Source organism: Bubalus kerabau, chromosome 6 (genome assembly GCF_029407905.1).
Source record: "Bubalus kerabau isolate K-KA32 ecotype Philippines breed swamp buffalo chromosome 6, PCC_UOA_SB_1v2, whole genome shotgun sequence".
Classification (NCBI taxonomy): Eukaryota; Metazoa; Chordata; class Mammalia; order Artiodactyla; family Bovidae; genus Bubalus; species Bubalus kerabau.
Genome location: NC_073629.1, coordinates 112,836,722 through 112,854,103, shown reverse-complemented (window position 1 = coordinate 112,854,103; position 17,382 = coordinate 112,836,722). Strand labels below are relative to the sequence as shown.

The 17,382-nt window shown below is 42.8% G+C and overlaps 1 protein-coding gene across 2 annotated transcripts in view; it reads right to left on the bottom strand.

The window, feature by feature from the left end:
- CSMD2 (CUB and Sushi multiple domains 2) overlaps positions 1-17,382 on the bottom strand; it is a 683,179-nt gene that overhangs the window by 64,896 nt on the left and 600,901 nt on the right. For both annotated transcript variants that reach the window (XM_055586466.1, XM_055586467.1), the window contains exons 45-48: positions 14,039-14,119; positions 13,426-13,539; positions 5,030-5,218; positions 2,483-2,629 (exon numbers count right to left, since the gene is read on the bottom strand). In XM_055586466.1, the coding sequence (XP_055442441.1) occupies positions 2,483-2,629; positions 5,030-5,218; positions 13,426-13,539; positions 14,039-14,119 (531 nt within the window). The remainder of the gene's footprint in view (positions 1-2,482; positions 2,630-5,029; positions 5,219-13,425; positions 13,540-14,038; positions 14,120-17,382) is intronic.

Below are 17,382 nucleotides of genomic sequence, written 5' to 3'. Positions count from 1 at the left end.
GTGCAGCTAAGCTCAGGCTCTCAAATCCCACTAGCTCCCAAAGAGACACAGAAAACAATCTGATGTGCTTGGTTTCAGAAAGATGTGACTGCAGGGCTGAGGCCTCTGGAGTCAGGGCTGCGCTTGAGTTCCACTTCCCAACTTTCCACAGGTCTGTGACGTGAGACAAATCTCTCAGGCTCTTTTAGCTCCACTTTCCTCACCTGAACGTTAGGATTGGCAATGCCTTCCTCATAGGTTTTGGGATAATTTCAACGGGATCTTCTCTGTAAAGCCCCTAGCCTGGTGCAGGGCACTCTGTGCTCAGTAAATGGTCCAAGTCCTGCTTTCTGTTGTGTAGGGGGCTGGAGGCAGAGAGGGAGTTGTGGCAATCCAGGACATGAAACCCACAGTCCTCATTTCCTCTTGACATACAATTTCAATTTATTTCATTCATTTATCCAACAGACAGACATCAAGTGTCTCTTATATGTCAGGTGCTATTCTAAGTGCTGGGAATATGACAGTGAAGAGAATAGACAAAGACCCCAGCCTCAGAGACCTTGCAACACAAACCTCTGCCAGAGAGCCTCAGGGGGAAGTTCTGTGAGGCCAGGAAAGAGGGCTGACCAAAGGAGCACAAAGGGCAAGCCCATCTGCTTTCAGCATCCCTGGCGCGGGATAAGTCAGGACGTAGATGCCAGGACCCTTCCTGTATCCGCTGGCCTCTTACGTGATTACATCCCTCAGCTGGTGAAACTGAAGTTCTCAAACCTCCCCTTCCAAGGCAGACACCCTCCTTTGCTTCTGCTTTGCCAACTGTGTCCTGTTTATGTGGTATCCACAAGTCTACCTCAGTCACCAACAAGAATCTCAGTTATAAAATATACTTTGTCACAGTGATAGAGGCATGGGCAAATTACAAGATTCTCCTGTGTTTCCATTAAGGACTTATTGTTTCACCATGTAATTAATTCACTTTCTGCAGTGGCATGTGTATTATAAGTGACTCATTACCCACAAACATGTGATTAATCTTTAAAAACATCAAGCCAAGGGCAACTCCTTAATGACTTCTAGTTCAGGAGGTAGCAATCGGCACAGTGAAATGCTACTAAATTGCTTTATTTCTTTTTTGTGTTAGTAGCTGCTAGGAAATCAGCCTGAATCTCCCTGACAGTAGCTTAAGGTTTCTTTTCCACCAAGAAGAACTGAGAATTGGGGTTTACTTTGCAGAGGAAATGGACTCTGAGAAAGTAAAGCTCCTCCTCCTCCCAGGATCCCTTCAGCTTTTCTGGTTGGCCCTCACCTGGAGCCATCCCTACTCAAGAGTTTCTAAAGATTTCTAGCTTTATATAGCAATAAAGCTAGACCAGCTAAGTTTGAGCTGGTCTTCCAAGTGGGCAGCCTGTGCAAAGAGATGGATTGAGACAAGAGGCAACTCAGGCTACGTTTTGACATCCCTCTTAATCAATATTCTTTGAAAATTTGCCCAACATTTGTTTGGAACACAGGCCAAATGCAGCTTCCCTGGTGGATCAGATGGTAAAGAATCTACCTGCAATGTGGGAGACCCAGGTGTGATCCCTGGGTGGGGAAGATCCCCTGGAGGAAGAGGGCATGGCAAGCTACTCCAGTATTCCTGCCTGGAGAATCCCATGGACAGAGGAGCCTGATGGGCTACCGTCCATGGGGTCACAAAGAGTTGGACACAAATGAGCGACTTTCAGTTTCTTTCAGGCCAAATGCAGCCAGGGAAAGAGTGCCGTGAGAGGACCAGCCCCTGGTGGAACTGGCTATGATCTTAGGTAATTCATTTCTGCTCCCAAGCTCACAGAACCGGCCAGCAGCTCAATGGATCCACTACCCTGCAACATGGGCAGCAGGCAGTTTTTCAAGTTTTCTTGCCAATGATAGACAGTAATCCCCAAATGGGAGTTCAGTTAACCTTGATTTTCTCTGCCTCATTACCTTTCTAAGGATGGTTTTGTGTCCTGGCAGATAGTTAGCTGGCGTGGCCCTCAATCTGACTCTGCCTATGAGATGTGGCTCACAGAGCACAAGAGAGGCTCCTGGACCGGGCATACAGCCCACTGCTTGCTGCCTGTCTAACATCTGCCAGTTGGAGACCCACATCTTTAGGATTTTCTGGTTTTAAGGGACTTTTATTAACATTTCAACAGTGTTAGGGACAGGACCACCTATAGGCATTATTAGCTCAAATACGATAAACTTATCTAAAAGACACAGGTTGGCAGTCGGAGCAGTAAGAAGGAAGAGGTTAAAAGTAGGGAGGTATAGAGAGAGGGGAGGTGGGATGTCAAGGATACTCTGCAGCTATAGGTGAGAGAGACTCAGCAGAGGAGAAAGGCTGCCGGTCTCCAGGCTCGTGGAGAAGCTGCATCGCAGTCGAAAATGTGGCCCACAGCTTAGTGTTTTGGGTGAGAAACTTAAGGGGGTCAGGGGCTGCAGCCCTTCCCATGAGTCCTTATGTTTCACTCACCTGAATACCGAATCTTAAAGCCCTTCCGGTTGTAGGCATGGTCAGACGACCAGCGCAGGTAGACGGAGTTGCTCGAGCTGGTGACAACCAGGGGGGCCGAGTAATTCCCACTGAGGGCTTTCAGCAGAGGACTCTGTCCTGAGGGCCCTACGGGAAGATGGTGGACACGGGATCACAGACTATTGCGGTTACCAGAGATACTAACCTTGATGCCTTAAACGTAACCACCTTCCATTTCCCCCTCCTCAAGTGAAGACATGAAGATTAAAGACCGAAACTCAGCACCATCATCGGTCTGTCCACTCCTCCCTCGCATCCACAGGCCTTGCGCGAGGATATCTTCCTCCTGAACCTTAAAGCAGGGATCGAAGAAGTCCCTGCCAACCCAGAGTGGTTGGCAGGTGAGATGACATCTATTTGCTATCCTGGGACCTGCCCAAGGTCAAGATGCTGGTTAATGGAAGAGCTGGTTTTCAACCTGGGAACTTTTTCTACCTCACCGTCTTACTTGTGCCTATTAAAAAACAGCTCAGGGCCTGCCAGATAGGAAAAAAAAATATGAATGAATATATAGCAATAAAGCTAGAGGAAACATCAAGTCTCAGTGTCATAAATAACACAGTTCCCCAATATTCCTTCCCAGGGCTCTTCCAGAAGGGCCTCCCTCTTCTTTTTTTTTTTTTTTTTCTACCTTAAATGCCTGGAAGTGCATTCCAAGAGGGCCGATCCAAGGGCTGCAGAGTACAAAGCTGGATAATGCAAAACACAGGATTTATTATCCTGCAAAGAGCCCTGAGTGATAGTTGGCATATGCTGCTGAGACAGTGCTTGGGAGTGTGGGAAAAGTGATGGACCACATCACACGCAGGAAAGTCATCAGAACGGCTGTGACAGCTCTGAAGGAAAGGGTCAAATGGCCCAGAGAAATGGCATGCTGGGACAGGCCTGCGGTATTAGACCAGAACACCCACCAGCTGACTGTGACCTTCAGAAGGATCTGGGGGACACATCATTTCCTGAAGCAATAAGAAATGCACTGTGGAGCAGGTGAGGACCAGCATCATCAACAACCTGAGTAATAGCCATCCTCTGTAGGCAGAAACTGATGGGAGGGGATGCTGTCTCAGAGCTGGGCTTCCCAGTATTGATGGGAAGGAGAGGAGTCTAAATTCAGAGGCCAGGTGGAAGCACTGAGCAGTCAGGAGAAAGGCTGGGGTGATTACTAAAATGGGCAGCAAAGTTGGGATGGCAACCAGGAGGGCCTGATCTATAGGCTCGATGGAGATGGATCACAGAACGTGATGTTCCTCAGGGCAAGATAGACGGACAGCCAAAACCAAATGAACATATGAACAAAAAAGATCATGAATATATAACCAAAAGGGCATAGAAAGTTCCAATCACTGGAATAATTTGGAGACTTGAGCCAGAACACTTTGGCTGAAGAAGAGGCTGGGTCCTGATGAAACAGGTCCTTGCAAAACACCACCAATGTATACAGTGCTGATTCCCCAAGTCTTTATCCCAAAAGACCTACCACTAGTAATTCAGATAACTGAATACTGGAGAAAAGGGAATGTCTGGATATTTAGAAGACTTCTGTATACAGAACATGTGAATTTGATGCTGCTACCTGGAACCCAAAGACTCTCAAGGCTCCTTTGTTACAACGGGAGTATATATGGCTAGGATTGGTAAGAAATGGAGTTGTTTCCAAAACTTAACCCCATGGAAGCTTCAACTGCAGTAGCTATGCCAGACATAGTAGCCTCATTAGAGTAGATTATCATCGCCTTGGTTATATGGAATGCAGGTACTGATCTAGCAAGGAATTCTTTTCTCTACCTACCAGAAAGGAGAATCGTAAGCAGTTTGCATTTACATGAAATAGACAACAGTATACATCCGTGTCTTGCCCCAGAGTGATGTTAATTCTCCTGCTCTGTCATAATGTAGTAGGAAGATATGTGGACCATCTGGACTTCCTGCAGCATATAGCTTATTGATTTACTATGTGGATGACATTGTATTAACTGTATCTGATGTGCCAGAAGGAACCACCAGTACACATGCAGGACACAGGTACTCCAGAGGGTGAGAGAAAAATCCTATAAAGAATCAGGTGAACTTTTTAGGGTCCTATGGCCCAGGGCATGCTGAGCCATTTCCTCCAAATTAAAGAGCAGGTTATTGCACCTTTACCCTCCTACCACCAAGAAAGAAGCACAGTGTTTGGTAGACTTCTTTGGGTTTTGGAGGCTGCATACTCTTCACTATGACCCATTTACTGGCTAACATTCAAGGTACCAGCTTTGCATGGTGGCTAGATTTAAGGGAGGGTGTTATAGAAGGTCCGGGCTGCAATACCAGCAGCCCCATTGTTCGGATCATATAACTCATCAACTTCTATGGTACTGGAGTTTCTGTGGTAGAGAAAGACCTTGCATGGAACATATGGAAAGTCCTAACTGGGAGGTTGTGTCATAGATTCCTAGGGTTTAAGCCAGTCGGTACCGTCTGCAGCAGGGAACGATTTAATTTACTTACCATCAAAGATCTCAAACTCATCATACTGCTTCTCACTGAGAAAGTACTCCACTGTGATGGAGATGTTATATTCAGGCTCCACTCTCACCAGCCAAGAGCAGATCTGGAATTGGGGGTAGCTGCCAGGGTAGCTCTGACTCAGGATCACACCTGTGGAATCCGTCAGAAGCTCATTCGTTGGGCAGTGCACTTGGAGAAAGAAAGAGAAATACCAGGTATGTGGGATGGAGGTGGAACGAATGCCAATACAATGGCTCGTCCCTGGTGTAGAGGACAACCACTGGAAAGCCAGCCGGCATTTGAGTACATCAAGCAAAATCCCGACACCCCTCATTATACTGCTGTGTGGTGTGAGTTGGTCTCTGATTCTGTGTCAGTGTCCTGCTGAGACTCAGGCTTGGCCACTCGGCTGGAATCACTTGTTAACTCACATGTGGGGATGATACATACATACAGACAACAATAAGGCATCCTCAAACCCAAGAGTTAACTGGATTTGATTTGTACATAGTATAGGGCGGGGGTAAGCACATGGGATTTTGAGTCTAGTCAAGGCTATGGTTGTTCCAGCAGTCATGTATGGATGTGAGAGCTGGACTATCAAGAAAGCTGAGCACTGAATAATTGATGCTTTTGAACTGTAGTGTTGAAGACTCTTGAGAGTCCCCTAGACAGCAAGGAGATCCAATCAGTCCATCCTGAAGGAAATCAGTCCTGAATATTCATTGGAAGGACTGATGTGAAGCTGATGCTTCAATACTTTGGTCACCTGATGCAAAGAGCTGACTCATTTGAAAAGACTCTGATGCTGGGAAAGATTGAAGGCGGGAGGAGAAGGGGATGACAGAGGATGAGATGGCTGGATGGCATCAACGACTCAATGGACATGAGTTTGAGTAAACTCCGGGAATTGGTGATGGACAGGGAGGCCTGGCGTCCTGCAGTCAATGGGGTCACAAAGAGTCGGACACGACTGAGTGACTGAACTGAACTGAACACCTGGATTTAGAGTCCACCTCTGTCACTTACTACCTATGTGATCTTGAACAAATTATTGCCTTTCTGTGCAATTGCTTCTCCATTTCCAACCCAGAAAGATGACTTGTACCTTGCAGTGCTGTTGTTTTACACCAAATGTCATATATACACATATATATGTTATGTTATGTAATTATATATTAAGATTATATATGATATGATATTATACATTATATGATACTGTGTTGTTTCATTATATATTAAGATTATATTATATATACTATGTATTATAGTATTAAACTAAATAATATATGTAAAGCATGAAACATATAGCCTCCATAAATGGTAGCAATGATGACTATGATTATACCAGGAACAGAAGGAAACAGCCCAGCATGTGGGATCCAGTTTCCTGACCAGGGATGGAACCTGGGCCCCTTCACTGGGAATGTGGAGTCTTAGACACTGGACCACCAGGGAAGTCCCATGAATTTCTTTTTAAATTCAGATTCTTAGATAAATAATTTACGTACAATAAAATGCACAGATTTTAGGTACACAATTTGCATTTAGGCAGATGTATACACCTGTGTAACCACTACCACAATCAGAATACAGATTATTTCCATTGCCCTGGAAAGTTCTCTCATGTCCCTTTGCAAACAGTATGATCTGCCCCAATGCTCCAGGGAATCAGTGGTGCTATTTCTATAAACATAGAGGAGTTTTGCTTGTACCAGAGCTTCATGCGAATAGAATCGCATATGTATTATTTTTTGGTCTGGTTTCTTTTGCTAAATGTCATTTTTGTAGGAGTCGACTGATGCTGATCTATGTATCACCATTTCCTTTGTTTTTATTGCTCTCTAGCAATCATAGGAGAAGGCAATGGCAACCCACTCCAGTACTCTTGCCTGGAAAATGCCATGGATGGAGGAGCCTAGTGGGCTGCCGTCAGACATAACTGAAGCCACTTGGCAGCAATCATAGGACAATTTGCTGGTTGATTCTACTGAGGAACATTGGGGTTGTTTCCAGTTTGGGGTTATTACAGAATTAATATAAAAGTCTTATTATGGATATGGGTTTTCATTTCTCTTCAGTAAATAACTAGGAGTAGAATTGCCGGGTGATAGGATAGATGTGTTTATCTTCAGAAGAAACTTCTACCAGTTTTCTAAAGTGACCATAAGATTTTATATCTCAACCAGCAATATATGAAAATTCTAATTACTCCACATTTTTCTAATGCTTCGTATTGTTAGTCTTAAATTTAAGCTATTCTAGTGGGTGCACAGTAATATTTCATTATGGTTTAATTTGCATTTTCCTTGTGACTAATGATGTTGAGCATCTTTTCATATATTGATTGGCCGTTCATTATCTTCTTTTACAAAGTGTCTGTTCAAGTCTCTTGCATATATTTTCATTGGATTGTCTTATTACTCAGTTGTAAAAGTTCCTTACGTAGTCTACGTTCAAGGCCTTTTTAAAAATATGCATACTCTGAATATCTTCTCTTATTCTGCAGTTTGTCTTTATTTTTTACATTCATTCCTCTTGGCTTTTCCTTCATGTGTTTTTAATTTGCTTTATCATCTGCATATATACTTATATATCTCTTTTAATGAAATTAGCCTATTTGCCATTTTGAAATATCTCTATTTTTAGTAATACTTCTTGCTTGGAGTATTATTTGAAATTTCTTTATGTTTCTTATGTTTACTATTTTTATGACATATCTTTTTCTCTTCTTTCATATTTCATATCTATCTGGTATTTATATTTAAAGTGCAACTTTTGTAGCAAATAAATAATTACTCTTTAAAGCCTCTAAACTTTTGCATGGTGTTTTGCAACAAAAATTCATCAATATAACCATGTTTTACAAATAATATGTTAATCGCTTATTCTTGGTCATTGACAGAGATGTTGAAGTCTACCACCATAACTGTGAATTTGTCTCTTTCTCCCTGTAATTTTATGAATTTTTCCTTTATATATTTCAATACTATTGTTAGGTACCAAGACATTTATGACTCTTACATATTCTTGATAAATTATGTTATCAGCATGAAATATTCCTCTTTATTCCCTTTAATGCTCTCTGCCTTAAATTCTATTTTGTCTAAGATTAGTTTTGCTACACCAGATTTTAGAGGTTAGTACTTGCTATCTATTTTTTTTTTAATATTTTGTTTCAGATCAGGGATGGGTTTTGCCTCTAGTTTGCCCCTAGAGAGGCAAATGAAGATATTCAATTCTAAGTTCATGGAAAGCCTATAACTAGACTTTGAAATTTTTACCAATCTAAAAATCTCTGATCTCTAATTAGCAGTTTGATTCAATTGTATTTATCATGGTTGCACACATATTTGCACTTAGTTTTGCTATCTTATTTTGCAATTTTTGTTAACCATGATTTTTAAAAAATTTCTCCTTTAATGTTTCCTATTGGATTAACCATAGGGCTTCCCAGGTGGCTCAGTGGTAAAGAATCTGCCTACCAATGCAGGAGCCACAGGAGTCAAAGGTTCGATACCTGGGTCAGGAAGGTTCCCTGGAGGAGGAAATGGCAACCCACTCTGGTATTTGCCTGGGATAATCCCATGGACAGAGGAGCCTGGATGGCTGTAGCCCACAGGGTTGCAAAAAGTTGGACATGACTGAATGACTGAGATGCACGCATTGTATTAATCAAATTTTCTTTACTCTCATTATTTTTGATTATGGATTTAGAATGTATGCATACTGTGGGCATACATAATTTAAGAAAACTATGTATAAATTTAAACATTGTATTTAAATGTATATATTTTTAATAATGTACATGGTTAATCCATATTTATGATTTTCCTCAGCAAGAAAGGGTCCTTAACTCATTTTTTCTTTCTTCTAAATAGGTTCTCCAGTGTAATTTATTTGTCCAGTTGTCTTCTGATTTTTTATTTTCTACAGGCTACATAAACATATCTACTACTATATTTTACTGATTTCTTGTTATTGCTGTTCAGTCGCTCAGTCGTGTCTGACTCTTTGTGACCCCATGACCTGCAGAAAGCAGTCCATGCAGAAACACTGATTTCTTCGCTTATTGTTAGTTTTTATATCCAAATCATTCTACCTGTATTCATTTTCTTGCTGAACACCAAAAGAAAAAAATGTATAAATTGGACATCATCAAAATTAAAAACTTCTGTGCTTCAAGAACCCCATTAAGAAAGTGAAAAAACAATCCACAAAATGGGAAATAATTTTTGAAAATCACACATCTGATTAAGGACTTGTATTTAGAATATATAGATAAATCCTACCACTCAATAATTAAACAGATAGTTGCTAAATGTGGTAGATATTTCTGGGGTTTACCAATATCACATTTTCTTTTATTTCCTGAGCATATAAAAAACTTCACTTTCCATCCATGTGCCTATTTCTGGCCAATGAGATGTGAGTAGAACCGTGAGTGTCACTTTGGGGCTGAGGAAGTGCAAAGCCCTTATGCGAATGTCCACTTCTGTCTTCCTTTGCTGCAACGGAGGTTGGAAGAGCGGGCCTAGTTTTCAGACAGCAGCACAAGATTCAAGCAGCCTGGATCATGGAGTTAGCAGCTCTATAGAGTTATTTGGATTACAGAAAACTTTTTGAAGAAGATATAAACTTTTGTTGTGTTAAGCCACTGAGATGTGGGGATTGCTTGTTATTGAGTAATATACTGAAGTGTATCCTTTAATTATGCTTTTAGTAGGACAGTAACTGTACTTAGTCCTTGTGTATCTGAAGATTTCATTAATTCATTCTCACTCTTAACTGATAATTTAGCTGGGTTTATAATTTCAGTTTACAATTATATTTCCTGCTGCATTTTATCTTTTGGTAGGTATTATTTTTGATTCAATAGTGCTATGAGTCTGATTTAGCTTTTATCCATGAAAAGATAAATGTATATTTAAATATAATGCTTTCTCTTTATCCTTGATATTCTATAATTACACTGTGATTTTTTAGGTTTGAGTTTCACCAAATTTTCTATGTCGCCAGAGCAAGCCTCCAAGATGACAGAAAAATGTCTGATCCTTGTCAGAGGGGACTAGGACTTCACTGGAAAGGCATTATCTGAGGCAGGAAAGAGAAGAATGAGCCGAAAGGGGAAAGAAAGAGGTACAATGAAGCGGTTATGAATGGAAAATGATCTCTATTAAGGGACTGGAAGATAATACAGTTAAGATGGCAGTGAGACCCAGACTGGCCCATGGATTCAACCCAGTCTCTATAAAAATCTCAGTTCGTTTCTTTGTAGATATTGACAAGTTGATTCTAAAATTCAGGAAATTCAGCAGACTCAGAATATCCAAAATAATCTTGAAAACGAAGAACAAAGTTGGAGAACTCACACTTTCTGATTTCAGAACGTGTGACCAAGCTACGGTAATCAAGATGGAGGAGTACTTGCATAATGAAAGGCTCAAGAGAATAGAATTGAGGGTCAGGAAATAACCCTTTCAATTTACCTTTCTGAGTCCCTCGGGCTAGCCTGGCATGCTGGATCAACTATACTCCAATAAAAATTGTCTTAGAACCCCAATTCATAGTCAATTGATTTTGACAGGGTGCCAAGACAATTCAATGGGGAAAGAACAGTCTTCCCAGCAAGTGACGCCAGGACAATTAGATATCTATACACAAAATCATGAAGTTGGACTCCTACCTCACACTATATATAAAAATGAACTCAAAACAGATAAAGTCCTAAATGTTAGAGCTAAAACTATAATCTCTTAGAGGTAAACAGACGTAAATCTTCTTGACCTTGGATTAGGCAATAGCTTCTTAGATATGACACAAAAAGTACAAGCACCAAAAGAAAAAATACATAAATTGGACATCAGCAAAATTAAAAACCTCTGTGCTTCTAAGAACACCATCAAGAAAGTAAAAAGACAACCCACAAAATGGGAAATTTTTTTTAAAAAATCACACATCTGATAAAGGACTTGTATCTAGAATATATATAAAAACTCCTACAACTCAATAATCAAACAGATAAAAAACAATCAAAGATGGGCAAAGGATCCAAATAGGCTTTTCTTTGTGCAAATGAACAATAAGCACATGAAAAAATGCTGGACGTCGTAGCCATCGGAATAGACAAATCAAAACAATAATGAGATACCCACTACACTCACTAGGATGGCTGTAATTAAAACGACAGATAATAATAACAGAGAGGACATGGAAAGATTGAAACCCTCATACACTGCTGGTGGGAATGGAAGATGGTTCAGCCACTGTGGAGGATACTCTGGCAGTTCCTTAAAAGCTTAAACATAGAGTTACCAGTTACCACATGACTCAGCAATTCCACTCCTAGATACATACCTAGGAGAAATGAAAACGTATGTTTCACATAACTTGTATATGAATGCTCATAGCAGCATTATTCATAATAGCTACAAGTGGAAACAACTCAAATACCCATCATCAATGAGTGTATAAACAAAATGTGGTATGTGTACAATCGAATGTGTGCACGCTAAGTCACTTCAGTCGTGTCTGACTCTTTGCGACCCTATGGATTGTAGCCCACCAAGCTCCTCTGTCCGTGGGATTTTCCAGACAAGAATACTGCAGTGGGTTGTCATGCCCTCCTCCAGGGGATCTTCCCAACCCAAGGACTGAACCTGTGGCTCCTGCATTGCAGGCAGATTCTTTACCACTGAGTCATGGAGGAAGTCCACAATGGAATATTACTGGGCAAAAAAAAAAAAGGAATGAAGTGCTGATACACGCTACAACATGAATGAACTTTTAGAACATTATACTACATGAAAGAAGGCAGTCACAAATGACCACACATTGTAGGAGTCCATTTATATTAACCCAGAATAGGCAAATTCAGAGACAGAAACTGGTTTGGTGATTGCCTAGATCTGAGGGGGCTGGAAAGAAATGGGAACTGACTGTTAACTGACTGCAAGAGTTCTTTTTTGGGGGGGGTGGTGATTAAAATGTTCTAAAATGGATTGTGCCAATGGTGGCAAAACCCTGAAGGTGCTAAAAACCATTGATGCATACACTTAAAGTGGATGGGCTGCATGCATGTGAATTATACCCTGATAAAGCTGTTGTTACAAAAAGAGACTATGAAGGGTCATACTTTGGGAAGCCAGCATGACACCAAGTCCCAGAGGAAAGCATGAGGCTGAGAATGCGGAGTAAAGCAGGAAGACTGGAGCCACGTAGACATAGAAACAGAGCCAGAGATGATGAGAAACTAGGGCTGGAGCTAATCAACGATGAAGACTAAAGTTCACTGTAATTGGGGGCTGGTCATTTGGTATGTGGGTGGGTCAGCTCAACTGAAATAGGTCCTGAATTTCTCAGTATATCAGCAGCCTGATTCTGGGGCTTGTGGTCCCTCTCTTCCTCGCTAACAATCCATATTACAGATTCTCCCTACTCTTGTTTTCTTAGAGATGGAGGGAAGCTGACCTGCTTCTCCATAGGCTGCTGAATATCTGTTGGTGGCAACAGCACTAGAAGCAGTGGCAGAACTAGCAACTCTAATAAGAGCCCACACCGAACAGTGACTGCGGGCCAGCCATAGTTCCAAAGTGCTTTACACTGTTGACTCCTGTAATTCCTCACAACAAGGCCACAACATTAGTAATATCATTATCCTTGTTTTGGAGAAGGAAATGGCAACCCACTCCAGTATTCTTGCCTGGAGAATCCCATGGACGGAGGAGCCTGGTGGGCTACAGTCCACGGGGTCGCAAAGAGTCTTACACGACTGAGCGAATAGTCTTATTCTTATTTTACCAATTAGGCACAGCACAGTTAGGTACCTTGCCCCAGGTCAGATGCCTCGTGAGTGGAAGCTTTGTTTTGGGGTGTTAGCTGGGGTAACTTGGTGAAGCGCATCCACTGGAATAAAGACAACTGCGGTCTCTTGGTTGCCTAGCTCAGCACACAGGGTTTTGGACACACCTGTACTCCCGTAAGGCAAGGCTGGTGTGTGAGCCTCGATTCCCACCAGAGGTCCCACGACCTCCTTCCATTTCCAGGGAGTGTCAGTTAGAAAAAAGGAAGGAATTTCCCTGATTAAGATTCTGCACTTCCAATGTAGGGGGTGTGGGTTCAATCCCTTGTCAGGGAACTAAGATCCCACCTACCTTCCAACAAGGCCAAGATTTTTTTTTCTAAAAAGCAAAAAGGACAGAAATAAATGAGGCCTCTATGGCCAATTCAAAGCCCTGGATCTAGAAGCAGGGCAGAGAACTACCTAGAACACTCACTCACTCATTCCAGCATTTGCCAAGTGACCTCTTACTTCACGGGCAGGGGCTGGGAATACAGAGAAAGAAAACAGGGGCTCTGTTTTGGAGAAACTCTAAAGCATGGTTCACTGCAATTACCTTCACATATTGGGGGCGGCCCTTCAAACTGCAGGTAAGTTCCAAGTTTGCAGGTCAGGATTTCATTCCCCACTAAGGTAAAGCCAGGGAGGCACCGGTAGCGTACGATGTCACCTGTCAAGGAGAGACCAATATGGGGATTTCCTGGAGAAGACTGGGCAGGGCTGACTGGCACCCCTTAGTACCACTTTAACCTACTTCCAGGCAAGATGACCAGTGACGGGGTGTGTTCTGTTGAGTGAACAACTAGCTCATCTCCAATCGAATGACAGATGACCACAGCTCCCCTCTTGCAGCTCAGCCGTGCTGAGCCTAAGAATGGTCCACGTTCCAGGAACTTTTTATAGTGTCCTATACGGACTTATTTGAAAAAACATCCTGACTTGAATCATAGAAGAAAATCTCTTTTCTAGCTCCTCTGGCTATGCATGGCTAAAACAAAGAGTGACTATATTTTGAGTGAACCTCAGTTGACAGAATATCAACCCGTTTGCATTCAGTCTATTGTTTCTCTTCAAGGACAGGAGAGAGAGCTCAGCCCCACTGGCCAGAACTGCCCCCCACCCCCGTCCCTCCTCCCCAGTCCAGTCCTTGCTGGCGTGGGAAATGTTACCTATGTTGAATTCTTCATTCTCTGTGACAACTTCAGCATTGGGGAGGATGGTGGGAGGAGGGCATTTGGTGAGTGGATAAGCTGAAAAGACAAAAGCAGACAAGTTGATGTACGAGCATCACTCTTGGGACACATGGTCATTCACTAGTTCAGTGCCTCATGTTTTCACTCCTCATCTACCCACACAGCAGATGTTAACGAGTATTTATCTGCACACAGGATAAAGTTAGCCAAGTATTATCTTGCTTATCTGCTGCCATCTTTTTGTTGGTTTGTTTGCTTTTGATGCAAAAACCAGGAACCAAATATCAAGACTAATGATAAAGGAGAGAGGATATAAGAAGTTGGTGACAGGGCCCAGTGCTGAAGGGAGTGGAGAGAAGCATTGCTGAACACCTACTGTATGTCAGTATATTGTAGATCTGTATAGTCAAAGCTACAGTCTTTCCAGTAGTCATGTACGGATGTGAGAGTTGGACCATAAAGAAGGCTGAGTGCCGAAGAATTGATGCTTTTGAATTGTGATGCTGGAGAAGACTCTTGAGAGTCCCTTGGACTGCAAGGAGATTAAACCAGTCAATCCTAAAGGAAATCAACCCTGAAGATTCACTGGAAGGACTGATGCTGAAGCTCCAATACTTTGGCCACCTGATGTGAAGAGCTGACTCACTGAAAAAGACCCTGATGCTGGGAAAGACTGAGGGCAGGAGGAGGAGGGGGCGGCAGAGGATGAGATGATTAGCTAGTGTTACCACCTCAATGGATATGAACCTGAGCAAGCTCCGGGAGATAGTGAAGGACAGGGAAGCCTGGCGTGCTGCAGTCCATGGGGTCCCAAAGAGCTGGACACGACTTAGCGACGGAACAACAACTGTATCTCAGGCACTTTCATGCTCTGTCACCTTGAATTTTCAAAATAGCAGATTCCCCTGAGAGGTGTTCTCACTCTACTTATGAGGAAGTTGAGATTCAGAAAGGTTCAGTTACTTCTCTAGGGTCACACAGTTAAGTAAGTGGCACAGGCAGGGTTTGAATGCAGGTCTGGCTGCTCTCATATCCCATGTTCTTTCCACTAGTCACCACCTGAATGCTCTGTGTGGTCTAGGTGAGGGCCAGCACGATTGCTTATTTCTCTTTTGACCTTGGGCCAAGTGCTGCGGCTTCAGTGGATTTTCTAAACCGACAAGCATCTCCCTCCGGGCAGAGACTGGCCTATGCATGGAGGGTATCACTGAGGCCAAGTTCACGGTGGGCTCGTGACTAGGCTGCCTTTCATCACCTGGCACACAGCTGAGCACTGAGTGTTAGCTGCTGTTGCCACCGCTGTTGTTGTTATTACCTCCGAAGTCACTTCAACTCTTGCTATGTTTCGAAAAATAGTACTCTTTTTTGAAATTTACCACTGGCAACACTTGCGTGCTCAGTCACTTAGCTGTGTCCAGCTCTTTGCGACCCCATGGACCGTAGCCCATCAGGCTCTTCTGTCCCTGGGATTTATACTGCACCATAAACATTAAAGGCACAGCGGAAACTTTTCAGCTCAAGATTGAAACCCTACGCAGAAATACGGACTAAATATGAAAGATATGGCAGAAAGTGCTGGGGACAGTGCTAGGTGGTGGGGTACCCTTCACGGTGAACATCACTCTAGGATGACGTCCCTTAGAACCCGAGGCACGTGAAACACGAGTTCCAGGTGCTCACGGGGCCTTCTGACATTCAATTCACCAGTGCAGAAGTAAGCAGACAGTTCTTGCCTCACGGAACTTAAGAGCCAGCAGAGGAAACAGTCACCAATGTTTGGTGGTCCCAGTGCAGGGGACACGGGTTCGATCCCTGGTCTGGGAAGATTCCACGTGCCTCGGAGCAACTGCTGCTGCTGCTGCTAAGTCACTTCAGTCATGTCTGACTCTGTGCGACCCCATAGACGGCAGCCCACCAGGCTCCCTCGTCCCTGGGATTCTCCAGGCAAGAACACTGGAGTGGGTTGCCATTTCCTTCTTCAATGCATGAAAGTGAAACGTGAAAGTGAAGTCGCTCAGTCGTGCCCGACTCTTAGCGACCCCATAGACTGCAGCCCAGCAGGCTCCTCCGTCCATGGGATTTTCCAGGCAAGAGTACTGGAGTGGGGTGCCATTGCCTTCTCCGTGACAACTAGTTAGGCAATATTAATAGACTATTTGCATATTTATTTTTAACTCTCTGTTCATGTCCTTTGCTTCTATTTTTCCCACAAATTTGAAAAACTCTATGTATATTCAGGTTGGTCTTTGCCTATTAAGTATATTTCCCAATTTATCATTTGCTCCTGATTTGTTTATGGCACTCTTCTGGTGTGTACAAGCATTGAATTTTTATTTAGCCAGTTCTCAATGTTTTCCTTTGTAGAATTTTTTAAAAATTGATACCTTACATTCTCAGCCTCACGCTTACCTTTAAAACATACCTTCTAAAACTTTCTAAGACACATTTCACTTTCCCAGAAAAAAAAAATCATTAAAAGAAATCTCTGCCTAAGCACAGCCTGGGAATTTTATAGTTTGTGGTTATGGTTTGATAGACAATCAATTTCCCATTACATTTTAAAAATTAATTTTTTTAAATTAAAAATTTCTGCTCAATGCAGAAAGCTGGTGGAATACTTAAAAACAATAAAACAATAATTCTCCAAGTCCCACTGCCTGGGTATAACTATTGCTAGCATTTTAGTGTATGACTTTGGATCTCTTACAGACAACTCTCCTCTCCCCACAAACACACACTGGATCAGCCGTGTTATGACTACAGAACTCAAGGGCAGGGGGGCATTCAAAACTTCTCTGTTTCCTTTTGTCTGCATCCCCTTGTTCCCCTGCAGAGTGAAGCACTGAACGGCTTAGTCTCCAGTACATGTTAACATGCTAATAGGTGGGCAGAGCCCTCAGCTCCAGCAGTAGACACTATGGGTCATTCACTGCACATTGAATTCTTTCCCATTGACTCTCTTGATACATTCCTCCTTAGGCTGAATTGGCCTTACCTCTGATACTTCTTGGGGTTTCCCAGGTGGCTCAGTGGTAAAGAATCAGCCTTCCAGTGCAGGAGACCCAAGAGACTTACTTGGGTTTGATCCCTGGGTTGGGAAGACCCTGTGGAGTAGGAAGTGGCAACCCACTCTAGTATTCTTGCCTGGAAAATTCCGTGGACAGAGGAGCCTGCTGGACTACATACAGTCCATGGGGTCACAAAGAGCTGGACACGACTGAGCAACTGAGCATGCACACTGAAGCTTTTAAAGCCAAATTAGCTTAGGGAGAAACGTAGTTCATGTGGTTCAGTTCAGTTTACCTGATGACTCTGGGCTC